At 40.4% G+C, this 19625-nt stretch overlaps 2 protein-coding genes across 2 annotated transcripts; one reads left to right on the forward strand and one right to left on the reverse strand.

The window, feature by feature from the left end:
- Positions 1–1060: 1060 nt before the first annotated feature.
- LOC134826709 (C2 domain-containing protein 3-like) lies at positions 1061–19523 on the reverse strand. The gene is made up of 13 exons (XM_063839201.1): positions 17869–19523; positions 17597–17719; positions 16614–17479; positions 16235–16444; positions 15850–16077; positions 15513–15623; positions 15070–15282; positions 11531–11689; positions 11128–11247; positions 10376–10540; positions 8648–10163; positions 8322–8436; positions 1061–1449 (listed from the first exon to the last, which is right to left on the reverse strand). The coding sequence occupies exons 1-13, from the start codon at positions 19514–19516 to the stop codon at positions 1344–1346; spliced, it is 5580 nt and encodes a 1859-aa protein (XP_063695271.1). The 5' UTR covers positions 19517–19523; the 3' UTR covers positions 1061–1343.
- Positions 4972–8019, forward strand: LOC134823364 (low-density lipoprotein receptor-related protein 2-like). The gene is made up of 2 exons (XM_063834801.1): positions 4972–7570; positions 7924–8019. The coding sequence occupies exons 1-2, from the start codon at positions 5057–5059 to the stop codon at positions 8017–8019; spliced, it is 2610 nt and encodes an 869-aa protein (XP_063690871.1). The 5' UTR covers positions 4972–5056.
- Positions 19524–19625: the final 102 nt, after the last annotated feature.

Consider the following 19625-nt stretch of genomic DNA (forward strand, 5'->3'; position numbering starts at 1 on the left):
AGCTCGTATTGCCTTCCGAGATCGCATTACCAGGGGGAAGCCTCGAGTCCAAAATTGTGTACCGAGGGGTAATTTTCTAAGTCAAAATTTTTCAAAGTTTTTCTGAAAAACACTTTTCTCCACGTTTCATGCTACCTTGTTCATTATAAGCCGAAAATATTTTTTCGGTCAAAATTTTTCAAATTTTTTCTGAAGACCGCTTTTCTCCACGTTTCATGCTACCCTGTTCATTATTTGCCGAAAATATTTTTTCGAAGTCCACACCTTCCCCTCGATACACAATTTTGGACTCGAGGTAATGCGATCTCGGAAGGCAGGCCTCCCCTTTGCAACACGAGCACGGAATCGGGAGCTCTCAATACGGGAGGTACGTATCGAAAATGACTCGGACCGAACATTTTCTAAGTCAACATTTTTCAAAGTTTTTCTGAAAACCACTTTTCTCCATGTTTCATGATACCCTGTTCATTATTGGCCGAAAATATCTTTTTTTAAAATAATTTTTCTCGAAATTCTAAATTTTTCAGGTTTTCAATGGCATAAAATGGCATAAAATGGCATAAAATGGAGACTTTTTCTATGGAGAAAATGGAAAAACCCATGAGTAATTCTCCATTTTCTCCATTTATGCCATTGGCCCCCCCCTGCGTGTTTCAAACAGTGGTTTTATCGGACTAAAAAAGTAATCTCCATTTACTATTTACAACACTGCACACGTTGCAGTTTCCATTTACTTGTATTATCGCGTCCGATAAATTAATTGTACCAAGCTAGCTCATTACATGGCTGCAAGTGCAGCTCAGCTCAGAACGATCATGCGCTGAGCCGCGCCGCGCACTTTCATTCCGTTTCAAAAACTGGTAGCCTAGCTTTTGATGTAGTTTTGTCTTCGCCGCGTACGTTATCGGTATGAAAAATACACAATTTTGGCGCCCAACGTCATCTGTGCCTCAATTGTGCAACGAACAAGAGAATAGAGGGCGGCAATGTGGCATCTGTCCAGAATGCGTTGACATGACGTGGTGTGAGTGTAACAATAGGTAAAATCAAGTACTTTATCGGCTCAAATAAGACAAGGGATAAGTAAAAATCGGTTTTGTAATAGAATAAAATACGCTGAAAATAACAAAAAAAAATGTACAAATGATAAATAACATTAGATACATATTCACATATACAAGAGCTCAACTCTTATCTGGTATTATACACATTAAGTTAATATTATATATTTGTCATAACTTATTAGAAATGAATAAAAACACTGGTACTAAAAAACATGCATATTTTCATTTGTGATAAAGTCATGCTTACAAAAGTTAATAAGATCAAATATTCTCTGTCTATTACTGTCTAAATATTCTAGCTATTCTGGCTCGCTGGTCGTCGTTTGGCCCGTGTCCCATGAGCCTTGTCAGAGGAGTTCGTCTACTGAGAATAGGAGTACTGGACCTGAAACAAAACATCGTTACACATCAGGATATTATCATTACACAGAATTTCACAGCACTTTTCAAACAGCCATCAAATACTCAATGGTTGATACTCATAAAACTTCCTACTGCTATAATAATGTGATTTAGTGGGACCGGTTAACATCTGACTGAGAGCACATTTTAATATTATTATATAAAATTAAGCAGCTGACACGCCTGACACGTGTACAACATAAAAACAGAAGGTTTGAATATAATGTCCATTGTTAGTGAGCGTGAGCACCTGTTAAACTAGTGTCTCTTAGTTCAGTGCTAGATTGTGTTGTGCTCTTTTTCAGTTACCAGCATCTTGATGGGTCATGTTCAGTGCTGCTCTCTGTGGTAATATGAACAATCCTGCTGTTCAGCTCTTGTAACAATAGTATTTCAGTACATTGAAGATGCCTTTGATATTACCAGATTACGCTTCAGTAGTTGCATTTATGATACCTCTGTTACAAGTCGGCTCATTCTCATGTCACAAAAGGGACTTCAGTATCATGATTCATATGAGCTACTTTTTATTTGTTATCCCCTCTTGTATAGGCGAGATTCAGCTCTATTCGGTATTGATTCTATTCAGTTTGTTAACCCTTGCTTGATAACGTGTTTACTGTTTAGTTTTTATGGTCCCCTGCAAGAGAGCCAGGACCACAAAGAAGTAATGTAATGACCACAGAGGATAGGGTACTTCCACTTACTGTTATTACACTGTTATTGCAATAGGAGGGTTACATAATACAGAAGACATCCAATATTTTATTAAATATTTCGTTTATCTTTTATCATTTAAAACATTTACTCACTGATTCGACCCAGTACGGGTTCTAAATGAAGACGTACGAAAATCTCGTTTTGGTGTAACACAGTATGAAGCTGCTAATTATATTTTAGAAACTAGAAATTATTTAACTTTTACTTGCGCCAGCTGAGTGACTGAGTGATGAGCAACAGAAAGTATTTATTCGGACACTTTTTCGTAATTATATTACCTGTATTTTCGCGGGGAGCCCACAAGATAGACACCTGGGGTCGGAAGAAACTAACGCGAAATTGTCAGATAGATCAGACGATTTTACATCTTGAAATACATATTAGAGGGTAGATGTCAAATAGTTTTTAGGTTGTCTATACTCAGCTGTTGCAGCTAGATGTTTGCTTTCATTGACTCAGGTTTACTGGGTAACCTCATTCAATATAGGGACTAATTCTTGTTCTGACACGTTACACCATCAGTTTGTAGTATGATACTGAACAAACTTTTTAAATCGAAAAGAAGGGCACTCTTTTTGAGCAAAAAGGGGGTAAAAAGATGGACAAAATATATTGTGACTCAAATGCCAACAGATGTTTGTTGGTTAACTCCGGTAGATTTTTTACCTTAGGGCCAATAAATTTGGTTCACAATAATTTGGTTACCATAATTTTGGTTACCATAATTTTAATCACAAATTTTGAGTCTACAACAATTTTAGTCACATTTTTCGACTTTTCGAGACCATTTTCCATTCCATGTACCTTAAGAACGACAAATTTAGTCTACCCCCGTCTGAGCATTACAGATTAAGCTGCAATGCATTACTCAGGAATTTCAATAACATCAGATGTTAGCTTAATAATGCTGCTTTAAAATTAGTCGCCGAAAAATGTAGTCTCATGAAATTTTAGTCAAAAGTTTGACTGAATTTATGGTAGACTAAATCTGTCGTTCTTAAGGTAATAACGTGTTACTCAAATTTATCCTGCAAAATTTATCCCAATGGTGGCTAATGTCGGCAAGATGGAGTTTGCACCTGCTTTGATCTTGTAATCACTGTGCTCCAGCCTGATATTATTTAACCAACTTGCAGTGGTTTGACACGATTTTCTTTTGACCCTCTTGATAATTCTGTCCAATTTTAATTCTTCTGTTATTTTACCAGTTTTAATTAAGTAATAGATTTGTGTGACATATGCATATCATTATATATGGTGCGAGGCATGCGTTACAAAAGTATCAAATCTATTGTAAGTGAGAATTCAATTTAAAACTTATTCACTGGTCCAGACTGATAATCTTCAACTAGTGCAGGTTGTTTGATTATAATTAATTATCCATAAAATTTACCGCAATGGTAGTTACTGTAGACAAAATGAAATGATCTGCTTTTAATTTGTATTCACTGTGGTCTAGACTGATAATCTTCCACCAGTGCAGTTGTTTGATCATAAGACCCGCTCAGTAATGTCTGGCTTATTTTATTTATTTCTTCAGTTGCTAGTTTCAACAGAATTAGATTTGTGCGACATTCGCGTGGGGTACCAGGCATGAAAAATGTATTAAATCAGTTCCGAACAAGAAATAACCACTTTAAGGCCGGGACACTGGTTGCAGACACAGCCAAAGTTACTATCATTTAGACAGTTTGACCAGTGACAAAGCCGAGGGGATCTATTTCAGTATTTGAGTATTTGTGCTTAGGCTAGCCATAGTATACTTAACCACAATCAATAGGTCATATCTCACATAAAATATATTAGTCACCAGACTGTGATAAGAAGACAAGCATCAATAAACAAACCGACAAGGATTTATAAGGAACACAATCCATGCTTTATAATGGAATAAATGCGCATTCATCTCCTCCTTTTCTGGACAATGTGCTAGGAGACATTAAGGCTAGTGCTTTTTCTTGTGCTCTCATGTTGCACCCACTGCCAAACTTTTTGTTAAACACTGTTTAAAGGTTTAAACAGTACCTTTTAAACTTTAACTATGATTTTATATTCGTTTTAAACTAAGATCGGGTACAATACGTGAAAACTACAAGTGATCATGTCTTGTCTCTTTATAATTCTCTCTGATCATGTCTCATTGGTTCTGACTCAAATTACTGTTTAGAGCGATGGACCAACATCCGATTATAACGTATCTACTCAATATGGTCTCCGCCCTTTTATTATGCCAAGTTTCAACTACCCAACAAGATACGACGACCCTGGAAACAGCTACTCTTGGTTCAACAACTATGCAACTCTGTCAAGACAATTACATCGAGTTGTGCCCTGAATGGGAGTCCCTAGGACTTTGTAAAGGTATTTACTGATTACTTTATTTAGGATACGATGATAAATTTAATTGTGCATTCTACATTGATGATTAAGACTTTAAGGAAAGCAACAACAATTACAGATCAATGGTCGTGGATGGCTGTTAACTGTAAGAAAAGTTGCAAACTCTGCCAGGAATCCAACTCGGGTACATTATCTTACTAATCTTGCTTACTTTATATAAATCTCATATGTTGAGCTGGGAAATTATTTCATGTTTCTGCATCAAATATGAACAGCAATTTTCACAGGACTGGTTTGTGTGTTTCTAACCCATTCTAAACCTGGGTACCTTTCCCCATACTGCTTCGATAAAATTCCAGGTATTGCAGTTGATCAGTTATTTTTTCTAAATTAAGGAAACTCCCGTTTTCCTCTGAAGTCAGTTCTAAAATTGACCCGATAAGATGGAGCAATAAACTGGCTTAGCCGCTAACTATTTCAGATCCAGATACGTGTAAATACGTGACTGTGAACGGGTTCCTCAAGTTCCAATGCACGATAAAATATTCGGCTATCAGTTTAACGTACTGAAGTGTCCCTCTGGAGATGGTTACTACCAAGCTTTAGACGGAGTCTTTGATAACCGACAACAGGTGTACTCTAGAGCGTGTCAGAATGACACATACCATTACCAGGTATGTGGGGTCATTGAGGACATCTCTCAGAGGAAATACGACGCGCAGTTCCTGTGCGCCTATTACGTGTGCCAGGACCTCCGGTATAAAAACACGGGAAAATACATGAGTGGTAGTCTGTTGGATCTTTATATAAAATGTAATGGTCAGGTTGAATGTGAGGGTGGGGAGGATGAGTTAGGATGTGATGGTATAACTCCTGAAACCCAATATACCTGTTTTATATACGGCACCCAGATACCAAGGAGTAAACTTTGTGACGGTGTTTACGATTGTCTCGCAGGGGACGATGAAAACGGTTCGTGTCATCATAAAACAGGACTATTCTGTAAAGATAGGAAGGGAGATACAGTGTGGGTCCATCCTCACTACATATGTATGGAGTGGAATATCTGTAGAGATGGGGAGGATACCCAGGACTGTGATATTCACGAAGGAGGCAGGTGGTGTCAGAGTCGTCCTGGCCTCGAGCAAAGGTACATCAAACCATCCCAGATGTGTTACCACACGCAGGGTAAAGAAGCTCTGGACTACAAAGTCTGTACTGATGGCAGAGATCAACTGAACTGCACTAATGTAGCTCTAACATGTGAAGTAGATGGGTATCCAACTACTATCTCCAACTACGGGCTCTGTTTAGGTAACCACCAATGCGCGGATGGGTTTGATGACACGTGCACCTTGGCAGAGACGGACTGTTACCTTCACAAACACCAGTTCTGTGATGGCACTAAGGACTGTGACTACGAAGGAGACGAAATGGCGGCTATCTGTGAAGATGTAACTTCTAACTTCAAGTGTGTGAGAAGAGTGGTGACTAGTACAGCTGCAGATAAACCCCTTCCTTACTCCTGGTTGTGTGATGGCATAGTGGACTGTTCTGATGGAAGTGATGAGGATCTCAGCTTCTGGAATGTGTGTGGGAGCAAGGAGACTGTGATCAGGTGTGTCGAGAAAACAGACTCCTGCTCCGAGATGTTTAGATGTCCAAGAGTTGACAGAGAGTTCTCAAGACTCCAGAGTTTATGTGACAGTGTAGAGGAATGCGCGGGAGAAAACAGAATATGCCAGCACAGTCGCGGTATCAAGGACGTTCTATCTGTAGCACTAGCTCTTAACATAACAACAAAACTCTTGTCCTATCAATGTCTGCCTGGGATGCAGGGTACATGTAGCTTAACTAAACGTCACAAATCTCCTGATCAGAATTTATACGGGGTAGCTCCTACGATCCTCAAATACTCCTCCTCTAATGTAAATGTGTCTTGTAAATTCTACTTCGGAGAGTTGTACGTGTATCACAGCTGCAATGACTTGTGTTCAGATGCCTCATGCCCACTTTCTTCATTATCTTACCACTCCTGCTCTGGTCTTCCAGACAAGGCCATCACCTTCGCAGAGGACCCCTCAACCCTGCAACAGTACCTAACAGTGGCACACGAACAGGATGGTAGGTATGAAAACAATCTGTTCTCCTGTAAAAACGGAAGGTGCGTGACGTATGATAAAGTCTGCAACTTGGCTAACGACTGTGGAGACGGAAGTGATGAAGAATCTTGCGTGAACAACTACCAGTGCAACAAGTCAGAGGAGTTCCTGCCTCTTTCTGCGGTTTGTGACGGTAATGTGGACTGTTTCGACCTGTCAGACGAGTGCAATGACCACTGCCAACTTCAGATAATAGATCACGTCTTCCTTAAAGTCTGCGCTTGGGTTTTTGGCGTGTTGGCCACCATCACAAACATCACCGTGGTCTCCCGAAAAGTGTGGACTCTTCGGGGTGTGGAAACAAAGACCACGTTGTTCAACTCAGTGTTTGTGATTTGTATTGGTGTTGGAGACACGATGGTGGGTCTGTATCTAGTTGGATTATCTGTAGCGGATACTATCTACTCCTCATCTTACTGCTCAGCTAGGTTTGACTGGCTGAACAGTGGTTACTGTACAGCGCTAGGGGTCCTCAGCAGTGCTGGATCTACTCTATCACTCCTGTCCATGGCATGTCTGAGCATGTTTAGGATCCACAGCATCAGGAACATCTTTTCGTCCCGTGGGATATCCCGGGAATCTCAAGTTTATGTTGTTATAATTGTTGGTGTGGTCTTTGTTCTTGCTGCTGGGACTGTTTCTATTCCTGTGTTTGAAGTTTTTGAGGACTACTTCTTAAACGGGATTTACTATGGTAATGTAAAACTTTTCATCGGAGCACCCTCTAAACAAGACCACATCATCATATTGGAGCAGTACTACGGTCGACTGAAGGATTCCATGGTGACGTGGAAAGTGGTGAGGAGGCTTGTTGAAGAGATGTTCACAAACGACCATGGCGGAATATCAGGATCTGACCGGAAGTTCTACGGGAACTCTGGGGTTTGTTTGTTCAAGTACTTTGTCAGTGAAACAGATCCTCAGAGAGTCTTCTCCCTAGCTATCTTAACAATAAACTGTTTTTTGTGTTTCTTGATCACAGTTTCTTATTTTGGAGTTTACGTTTTGTCAAGATCAAGTATGAACACAGTAGGAACCAAGAAATCAAGTAACTTAGAACGAAAGATCAGCTTTATCATTGTAACAGACTTCTTAGCATGGGTCCCGTTTATTATCCTCTGTTATCTACACTACTTCAGAGTATTTGACGGATCTTCGTTATACGAAATCTTCTCGATAGTAATTCTACCCATTAACTCTGTTATAAACCCCCTTATATACGATGATTATTACAGTTCGCTAGGAAGACGGATTGCATCTGGTTGTTCAAACAGGGTTACTGCTCCACAGATAAAACGACGAATAAAAAGCCTGGCAGGTTCCGCAATTGAAAGGAAAGCAGTTTCTGTAGTTTACCCGAATGCTGAGTTAGCCAACCCCAGCAGTGTCCAGGACAACAATAAAACAACTTGCACCAAGCTTTAGATCTAACTTTCCGAACGCAAAAGCCGCAATTAAATATGTGCAATTGTTTAAAATTTAATCGTGATTTTTGACACTTATTACCCGAGTATCCTAACTTAATTTTGCTAAATCAGTGTTTTTATTTTTAACACGTACAAGTATCACATACTGTCATCATAGTTAGACTGGGGTTAATTGCTTCACATTAATTAGTTAATTGGTTAATTACCTCACATCTGCTTCTTGAGACTCGTTGGACCTTGAGGGTTGTCTCTGCTGCTTCAGCTCGTTTATAGTAGTGGACAGCTCTTTTGCTGCCATGAAGAAGTCCGGAACAGAAGGTCCTGACAATAAACATGTTAGGACAGTATAAGTAGCCTACCTGACATGTGTGTAACATGTGTATTAGTAACGAGTGACAACAATCAGGTGTACAGACTACAGAACACGATCATGTTGAGCTGAGAGAATTGAGAATGTCCTCAAGACATTCAAGTCAAAATCTACATTTAAATATCATTGGAGAAATTAACCTAAGTAATAAAATAAGCTTACGTTTAAACTGATCGATTCTGTTCCTGCTGGCTCTAGGATATATTCCTGCCTGTTCCTGGGCACGAGGCATGTCCTGGAACTGATCAGAAGACTCGGCTACAGTCCGTGAACTTTCCACTTCTTCCACCTTATTTCTAATCTCCTCTGTTGAACAAGGTGGTTTGATGTCATGCTCAGGCTGGGTTTTAGGAGCTAGTTCATCAACACATTGTACTTCTGTCACAGGATGAGCAGGTTCTGGAACCGTCTCTGTAGGATCACTAGCAACCTGCTCAGAAGATCGCATCATCTCCGGTGCAGCATTAGTCTTTTCTTTCTCAACTTGTTCAGGTTCAAGAACTGATACACCCACATCATCATCATCATCTACATCACAATACTTCTCCTCCCTCTCCAGTAGAAGATGTGGCAGCTCCTCCTGCTCTGCATCAGGATCCTCTTGAGAGGCAGAGTCTAACATACTGTCAATGTTCTGAGTCTGCTTCTGAACGTCCTGTAACAACTGGGCTATGTCACTGATAGTATCTGATAGGCAGTCAGTATCTACTGTTATATCAAATGTGTCGAGAAATAGGTCAGGATCCCCCTCCTCCTTCTCCTCCTGGGTGTCCTGATGGGAGATAGCATCGTAGTCTGGTTCTGGGGTGGGATTTCTCGATTCTTTTATTTCTGTTTGAGATTTTGAGCTTTTTGAAGATTTCTCTTCAGACCGCAGAGAGTTAGATTTAGAGGAGCTAGATGAACTGGAGGAGGAAGAACTTGATGATGACCTTAAAGTCTGGGAGACTGATGATATTTTTAGTGGCTCATTTTGTACCACAGTGATGCCAGGCTCTGTCCGCATCTCATCTAATGTGCTAGAATTAGGCTTCCCAATATTCTTAATCAAATTGTCTATGTCAGCTAATGATTTGAATACATTTTCTATTTTCACGCTGTTTTCCGGAGGTTCGGGTCTGCTCGATTGTTCACTACTCGGTATCAAGTAATCAGACCGTTTGACAACTACTTTCTTCAGAAAATTGGTTGGCATGTTCAGTTCAGAAACTAAACTCTGTTCCAGCTCCTGAATCTTAGACCTGATGATCTCCTTGGTTAATAGCTCCAGCGGAGTGAAGGACACTTTAATGGTCCCAAAAGTATCTTTACTGTAAACATCCTCTACCAGATACCAGCCCTCTACAGTCTCAAACCCGATCAGAAGAGGAGCTAGATCCACAGTGGCAGTACCAACAACACACAGATCAGTCTGTGAGGTGAGCTCGTGAGCAGACAACACACATCTCACAGTATTATCAGATCCAGAGAGCACAGAGTAGGGTATCTTGATGTCCTGGGTACAGTTGAAAGATACTGAGGGTGAGAACTCGTGGTAGGGGGTGGTGAGGAGGGTGTGTGATTTACAGAGGACAGAGCAGTATACACAGAGGGAGGAGGTGTCGTATTGGTCTGTGGGGAGGTTGTTACACTGGGACACTGTCACTCTGAACGCGATACCTTCTTCTTCTGTCTCTTCCTGACACAACACAGGGTTATGTGAATGTTGTTTTCTAAAGTTTTATCAACTTTATTTAGTATCTGATAATCGTGATAGTATCAACACATTCCGTCTTCTCGGTTTGAAATACTGATTTGTGATGTGCCATACATTTCTCATTTAAATTGTGGAGTAGAGTATGCAGTTCTACAATCATACAACTATACAACTAAAAAACACTAAATTCTCACCTCAACAAGTTCAGACTGTTCCAGATCAACAGCAAGTGACAGAACCGGTTTAACCGGTTCAGAGGGTTCCACAACCGGTAGTTCCTGTAGTTTAGTGAGAGTTGTGGTGATGTGTAACCCTGCTCCTCCGAGACTGGGACTAGTAGCTTTAACCAGGGGGGCTACCTGTGGGGTGTGTTGTTAGGAGGGGTATTTGGAGGGTAAACAAATTAATTAGTATACAGACCGTGTACTATGCAGGGAGTATTTAGGCAATGTAAAGTTAGTAGGCGCCACTCAATATGTCATACATTAAATACATTTAAAGGCATTGTACACGATACAGATGAGTTTAAGGTTAAGATAACGCTGTACGGCAGAATTGAATTTCATGAACTGAACTTATCGAACCAAAGTTACAACTGAGTTTCACTAAAACCTTATGCAGTTTTTGAATTACCATTTCATATTAAACCTGGAGTACACTGTCATATTCTGCCTTGCACTACACAATGGCGGAGGTGCGGTTCAATAAGTTAACAAAGCTCACATTCAGTCACACTTAACACTTCCTGTCTTAATACCCCGAATAAAAAGTCACGTGACAATCTTTAAAAAGTTAGGTCACGTGATCTATCTAGATGACGTGTAGTGAGGTGGCTTTTTGAAAACTGATATTGTCTGTTGTTGCTACAAAGTATAACATTGCAAGTACACGATATTCTCAACCCCCCCCCCACTGTTTATAATCACGTGACCTACCCAATGTTTACCTGAGCAGCAGTAGCAGGAGAGTGGTTGGCTGCCAGCAGTTCAGAGAGAGATACGTATCCACATCCCAGGATAGTATCTCCTATTGTATCGTCTTTACCACCTCGCGGTACCAGCCATACCTGTCAGAGAAGGAGTGTTAGAAAACGTTTGAATGTCTTGCGGAGGATTAGTTGAAAGTGAAAGTAAAGTTGAAACTTGAAAGTAAGAGTACAGTGCTAGAAAGTGGAAGTTTAAAATAATAGTAAAGTTAAAAGTGAAAGTAAAGTGCTAGAAAGTGGAAGTTTAAAATGAAAGTAAAGTTAAAAGTGAAAGTAAAGTTAAAAGTGAAAGTTAAGTGCTAGAAAGTGGAAGTTCAAAATGAAAGGTAAAGTTAAAAATAAAAGTAAAGATGAAAAAGCTGACCTGTATCTCTAGAGGTTCCTCCCTCAGACACCACACTAAGTTAGTAGAGACAGTGAAGTTGAAAGTAGTTCTGAAGTCCACGTCACTGTAAGATCTGTTGTCCAGGGCTACATCGTTAAAGTCTATCAACTCCGAACACACCGCCTCACTGTTGTAGAACTGAAATTACAAGATATTATTCATTTAGCACATACCTTCTGATGAGATATAAGACCTTGTTTTACCATTACCAGGAGGAAGGTGTTATATTAAGTCTGTTGAAACTTTCATCAGTTCTGCTAGACTGCGGTGGTACGGACACGTTGTTACAATACCGGAGACCAGATTCCCGAATTGTCTGCTGAAGTGGAACTCTAGCCGTGGAAAGACGATACGAAGACGACCCCAAAAAGGCATGTCTACTCGAGTATGCTGCTAATGTTACAGATTCTGATAACATTGGCCGAGGTGCAGTACGACAGTTACCACTGAACCGAGTGCAATGGAGAAACTTGTTACGTCGTACAAGAGTATGTTATATTTATAATACAGGCCATACTAACGACTAGGAGGAGACCTAGTATGGCCTAACTAATCTCCTGATTTAGGTTTATGTTCTGTGAGTTTATTTACAAACATTTTAATTTGAACTATTTATATTAATTTAAAATGTGAGAGTATTAATACGAACATTTAGATGATTTTAAACTTCAATGATAATATAATTAATAGAAATGATATCTTATATTCTTGTTATTGAAGAGAATCATAATACCCTTGTTGAATGTTAATATACAGTGGGCAAATTGCATTTATAACGACAACACTTCATTGCGACAGCAGTGTCGTTATATAGCGTTGTAATAGTATAGATAAGAAAGAAAAAACTGTAATTGTATTTGTGCCGTTTATTAATTAAAAATTATTCTATTTTCTTCCTTTAAAGAAGCCTTGAGATATGAAATTAATGTAAGAATTTTAAAAAATATACGGGAGTCGAATTCTTAAACAACAAATCGTTCGTTAATTTATATTAATCAAATTTATAAACAAAAATCATGTCCCTTGTCCACTCCATCAATATCCTAGAGCCTCGCACTCCTCGTTCTTTTCTCTGTAAACGTCGATATCCTCTCCACAGAAATTCTCGATGTCATATATTTTATGTAACTTTTTGATGGCTTTAGAAATACTGGGAGGGTCTCCTTCAGCAAACAGGCTCCACATGTTCTTGAACAGTTTCCCGTACGATTTCTTCATTTCCCTGGTCTTGAGAGCTTCCAGAGCGTGCTTTTTGCAACAAGTGTAGAATTCACCACCCATTTCGGGGGCACAGTCAGAACACATAGCCTCTCTTTCCAAATCCACATATATACCCATCACTCTGTTAATGATAGACGTCATCGACTCTTTCTCCAGATCCATGGTTGCTATAGCCGTAACGAATTTCGTGACTTCTTTTTCAACTCTGATCAAGGAAAGGCATACATCGTTTCCTTTGAGGGTATTATCCAATATTTTGCCGCCTATAGAGTACATCTTGGCCAATTCTAAGACACAGTGTTTCTCGTTCTTTACACCACACCCTGCTTCTACAAATCCACCAAGGACCGTTTTCAATGATTTCCAGTCAAAATTGTCCACAACATTATTGAACATGCTCTTATAACTATGCAGACTTAGCATCTCAAACATCTTACCATCGTATTCCTTGGCACAGCGAGTAGAAGCTCCAATCATTTCAGAACACTCGCAGAGAGCGTTGGATACAGGGACCACAATGTAGTCAACCATGGTTTGTTGCGCTTCTTCGAAAGACTTAGCATCAATAAATCTGTTCAAGGAGGCAGGGCCATTATCCTGGAAGTGCCTGAACAGCTGACAGGGCTTATTCTTGCACTCTCCCAGTTTCCGGAATTCGTTACGACAGTTGCAGCCAAACAGCCAGTTCGCACCAGGGTTACACTCCCGTGATTCCTGTGGGCAGATTTGGGCCTCCAACACACCAAGCATCTCCCTGATATCCGGGGTGAAGGACGAACCATCCTCGCTCAGGTAATCACGTGCCATGACCTTCATGCCAGTCATACCATCAATCATAGATACCCCAAAGTTCTCAAACACACTAAGTTCCTGAGTCACATTAGGTTCCAAAGCCGCAGTAAGGGCAAGACAGCACAGTATACCAACTACAAACCTCATCCTGTTTATAGGAAGTTTCAATGTCAAGTGCAAGTGGGCATAAAAATGTTAGTTGAAATTTAGTAATGTTCATAACTAATAACTATGATTATAATATCATCATTAAATATGGGAAAATGGGTATTCTAAAATCTACCGATTCAGATTAAATTGAAATTATGAGGATTGAAGATATCACGAAGAACATGGGGAACAACACGGTTAGAGAGATGAACTAAGGCTGGAAAGACGATTAATCGGCTATTAAATACAGAATATTCACTGGACAGCAAACAAATACTGAACAGTGTACAGCACTAGATCAGCGTTAGTATCTAGTCAGTGGACTTAACAAAATCTTTATTAAAACTTCATATCATATCGATAAAATTTCTTCGTCCACAGAAGGGATATAACAATTAAAATAGGGTGAGGACGTGAGGTACTAGCAGTGCAGGTTATATGAAATATTCCAGAAATTAGATTAAAAGATAAACACAATTAGCAGCAATCTAAACCAGATTCAAATATTCTAGTTAAGAGCGCCGTGGCCCGATGATTTAATTACCAGATGAAACGACCTATGGTGACACTCAATTTCATTTTGGTGGGGGAAAGAATGGTGACAATATGTAGGTGACCTATGTATCATTTACTCCCAGAGTTCAGTATCGATCATAATATTGATAGGCCTAGGAAGGCGAGCTATCTGTTTTGAGAAAACACGAGCTACAATCTGGCTGATAGATCAACCAAGACCAAACAGAGGATGGATCAGCTATAATCAACTGGTCAACACTAAAGAAGAGTTCAAATGAAATAATAATGATGAGATACTCACTGTTTATATTATATAGTCCGATGAAACCCTCAAGTTATAATTTTTCTGATATACGAGCCTAAGATAAGGAAATTCACACATCCATCAGCAATTAAAACCAAGATATGATCTATGGGGAGACGACTAAACCAATTATCAAGTTTATTAGATAACAAACTCCAGACCTGCATTGCAAATGTAATTAGACCCTATAACAGCTGTGGTCACGCACTCTAGTTCCACAAACACTAAGGCTTCCGACCAGCTGTGAAGACGACAATTTGATTTGTATGACGCGTTGCACCTGATGAAACGTTGAAACCCTGCATCATTAATCTTCAGTATCGAATGATAATGGTTTTCGTGTGCTCAACACTCTACATCTAATTATAATATTGACTTGGATACTGGTGGGGTGGTGAACCACATTGTTAACAACAGTGATTTAAGAATTGGAATAGTTTCGCCTGTGATCTGTTAGTTGATGGCTGCACCTTGTAAAATATGAGGCTCAACAGCTCCTCTCAAATCTACAACATAACCAATGCAACTGTCTCACCTTGATTCTGAGATAGCACTGTCTGTCCTCGTACACCTTATCGTGAGCTCCCTTGTACCTGAGTAGCACTGTATCCGGTATCCAGACCCTGTCTATCCCCACTTGTAGTGACAGATAAGGTGAGGTTACAGATGGGAGGGGAGGAGGAAGCCAGCCCCGCCCTCCCGCGTCCTGTATCACCTGCTCTCTCTCTGTCAGCTCACTGAACCCTATCTGCAGGAAGAGGGGACGTGATACTCACAGAACATTTGGGCAGTGAACTGATTGTTACATTTGGGCAGTGAACTGATCGTTAGATTTGGACACTAACTCACTAAGTAATTATATAATCGCCACTTTGAACCTGCATCCGAATAATAAGTTCACTACGTTACAAGCAGCTCCCCCCGGCCCCGCTCCCTCCCCCCCCCCCCCCCCCACCGTCACGCTACAATTCTACAAACCTCCAACTCGATAGCACCGACATGTTCACGAGATTTAGAAGGTTCCTGCAGTGCCACCCAGCCATGTAGACCAGACTGCTTCTGTAACAAACTCTCTAGACTCACTGTGGCCTGGGATTATTAGCTCATAATTTTAAAGTTGTAACGTCATAATATGGATAATTGATTCGCAAATCATCCACAGAACAAATAAATTTAGGTCAACTCCGGGGATCGCGTAGTAAATAGTAATGCTTCCAGTCTTTAAGAGCAAAACCGATCAAATTATCATGAAATTAATGTCCCAATTGACAGTAATTAATAATCCAGAACAGGTATAGCATAAAACTGTACGAACCTTACAAAGAAGAATATCGTTAGCTTTACTGTGAGAACCATCTACTTTGTGAAACACAGACACCAGTACGCTACCCTTACTGATATTCTCAGCTAAAGTGGGAGGACCGGAGTGTGTAGCAGACATTACAGTAGGTAGCGTCATGGAGAAGTGGGAACCGTAGTTAGGGGTGAAGGACCGGGCTCGTACACTCGACTCCCTGTCAATACCAGCAAACGACAGCTCAATCTGATAGAGTTAGACGGTTAAATCGGGTAAATTCTTAGAAATAATGATATATTTTGGGGTTTTAATGCAGTCATAAACCGAGTTCGTAGCAAAGAAACATGATTAAACACCTTATACCATTATAAGGGATCAATTTGGGGTAAAGTTACAAACTCACTGCAACATAAGAGTCAACTCCAACAGTAGCTGCATGCTCTAAAGGCGCCCCAGCATTAAGCGCGCGCTGTGCTGCATACTGCAAACCGCACGCTCGCTGTACTCCTACACAGAACTGAACGAAGTTAGTTGCATGTTGTGTTTCTGTGACTGTGTCGTGGTTGTATTCCACTGATACGGACAGAGTTCCCACTACGTATCCCATACCCTCCTGAATGAAGATATCATGTTTTAAAAAGTGCAGCTGGAACTCGGGTAATTCCTTCTTTAGATATTTCCAAATTAATTGCTATAATTCATCATCAATCATACGGATTTCCATTGCTTTTTCAGTCGGAAAATTCCTAATTAAAAGTCCTCCCCTAAAGAATTAAACTCACGTCATCAGCCATCTGCACACTATTTAAGGGAAGTTTAAAACTCTGTTCAGTTCCAGGATTGAGGGATATGAGATGAGAGAGCTGCTGCAAGGTAACACACCCCCGCGCGCACACTTGATCTCTAACATTGGGGTAATAAAACCTCCTCCACAACTCAAACACCACACTGTTGTCCTCTAGAGTGCTGGACAGGAACTGCTGCACTGACACAGCATCTGACAGCACCAGAGAGGACGTAGTCCGGTGGTTGAACTTCATGTGTGGAGCTGCACTGCTGATTGAAGTGGTGTAGGTCTTCAGCTCTGGAGAGGAGGAACCAGCGGAGACTGGGAGAGAGAAGCTGATGAAACAGTCAGTGGCACCCCAACTAGTCCCCTCGAACAGGTCCATGTCTTGCACTGAGTTTACAGTCACGTGGAACATGTGCCGTGTTTTGGAAGTTATCTCTGGAATGTGTTCTACTGTGTCCGGCTTCTCAGCAGGGGTTTTGGGGACTATCACCGGGGGTAGGTTCTTCTGGGAGAGCAGATGGGTGAGTTGAGAGTGGGAGCCAACTGCTAAGATACACTGGAGGATACCACACCGTTCATTGGACAGAATGTCTATAATGGGCATATAACCATCAACTGCTACAAGAGGAACATCTTCCTCCGTAAACGTTTGCAGATTGTCTCCAGATAAAGACAAGTTGAACTGACTAGTTGGAAGTTTGCACAACCCCACTAGATCGTCTGTAGTTCCGGACTTGTTCCACACTTCCAGGATGATAAAGTTATCCTTGAACCGGTCGATGAAGGTGGAAGTGTAGGTGAAGGGTATTATGTGTCTGCAGTTGTAGATTGGGTGGTGATTATCCCACACTATATCTGAGATAGTTTAAATTAGAAATATTATCATCTAGTTTCACAAAAACATCTAAGAAGAAAATGATAAAAATGTAACATTATCTCAGGGAGCAACACACGCATTAACTTGAATCTAACCTGTAGAGAGACGTTCAACTGAGTCAATCATTCTAGCCACCACATAAGAATTTACCACGTCTTTACTTTTAGTTTGTATCGCTTTTCCACAGACCACAGATATTAACAAGTTCAAGGAAACGGCTGAAATAACGTTAAGCGTTAACTCAATAACGAGGCGGATACAATACAACTATAAACTCCAGCAATACGACGTATCCGGAAGAATATAACTGTAGAACTATTAATTAATAACAAACTACGAAAACAAAATTCGCATAACGATATTTTACCTTTAGGTTTTTGTTGAGGGTTGGTTCGCGGAACATATAACTCAGACACATCCCCACTGTTCAGTTTCAGGACTCCATTTAACAATCCCAGATAGTCATCTGTTTGTATAGACCGTATTTGCAATGAAAATCTCAGCTCGAACTTCTCTGCTCTCAAGACATTCTTCAGTTTCAAAGAGGCATCAGCAATAAACTCCGGGGCATCCTCAATTCTTTCTTTGTAGAATATCTTGAAACCAGCTGTCCTGATTTGCCACTGGTTTATCAGGACCTCATCAAACATAACAGGAAACACGTTGGTGTGCTCAAAGTTAACAGATCTATCCTCAACTTTCCTGCTGGTTAAAGTTCGTGTTTCTTCCTCATCAGCTATTGGGATGTTGTACTCGACAAAATAAGTGCCTGCTTGAGCAGCACTATCAAATTGTAAATCACTCAAGAACAGTTTACATTTGTTAACTCGTCCTAGAGCAGTGATTTTGTTAAGACTGAGAGGGAGATTCTCTTCAGCAGGAAGAATTGATACTTCTTTCTTCTTACCCGGAGAAGCAAACGTCACTCTAGAAGATTGATCTGCCTGCCTTTCTATTCTAGATTCATCTACTTCACTATCAGAGGATACAGCAGATATGTCATGGCCCTGATCTCTTTTGTAAAATAGATGTTCAATAAGCGACTCGTCTTGTAATGAACTTGAACTCGAGTCACTAGAGAAAGTGACATCTAACCCGTGCTTCTTGAGCATAGTATCAATATGGTTCCGACCACCAAAGAAAAGGTCCATAGTGTTATCTACTTGTGAAGTATCTTGGTGTGTTTCTGATAGTTGCTGTCTTTCAACCTCTTGGATACAGTTTGGGGGTATGTCGTCAATGTTCGCTTCTATCTCCTCCCTGAAGTTATCACTGTGATCCAAATCTTGCATCTGTGCTTTAACCAGTTCATCTTTTAGGTTTCTACTTTTTCGAAGTACCTGACTTATAATATCTGTAACACTACCTTTCTGCACGTTCTTTGAAGGAAATACAACATTTTCTTTGTCATCGTGGAATTTCACAGGAGACGTCTTACTTGGGCTTGTCCGAGGATGTTTGATGGCAGACGTAACTTGTAGAGGAGAATTTCTATCCAGGGTTGGCTGATCTTCTAACGATTTTGGTGCTTGAACAATATTTAAACTGACATTGACTTTTCCTATCACTTGCTCTGACAAAGGAACTCTGATTGTTGCATCACTGAGAATGAGATTGTTCTTTGATAATTTCCTGACATCGACCTTGGCAACACCTTGGATACGATAAGATTTTGAGTCAATAAAATCTAGTGTCAGAGATTGCATGTCATTGAGATAAGAAGAAAACTGTCTGGGGCCACATTTGATGGCATATTTAGCGATTCCAGGAAACCTGCTGCATTTGAACACAGTGCCCTGGGACTGCTCACCCCACCATTTAGCAACTATGTGCAGTTCATTCTGTAATCTGGCACCAGTCCAGGTAAATCTGTCTACTTTGAGAACGAGATAGCACCTTAGCTGTCCGTGTACATCAGGCGGTAAGTCTGTATAAACGGTAACATTTGGTTCAAGCGAGTTCTTCTTGATTGTCTGACCACTTTTCGTTGGTTCTTTGACTGTTTTCTTGGGCATTTAACCTATGAAGGTAAGAGGTGACACATAACTGTGAATTAGTTAGAACCAGATATTACAGCTATAACTACTGATTACAGACTGAATAAAATATCTTCATGTCATGCTA

Source organism: Bolinopsis microptera, chromosome 1 (genome assembly GCF_026151205.1).
Source record: "Bolinopsis microptera isolate Bmic1 chromosome 1, MBARI_Bmic_1.0, whole genome shotgun sequence".
Taxonomy (NCBI): domain Eukaryota; kingdom Metazoa; phylum Ctenophora; class Tentaculata; order Lobata; family Bolinopsidae; genus Bolinopsis; species Bolinopsis microptera.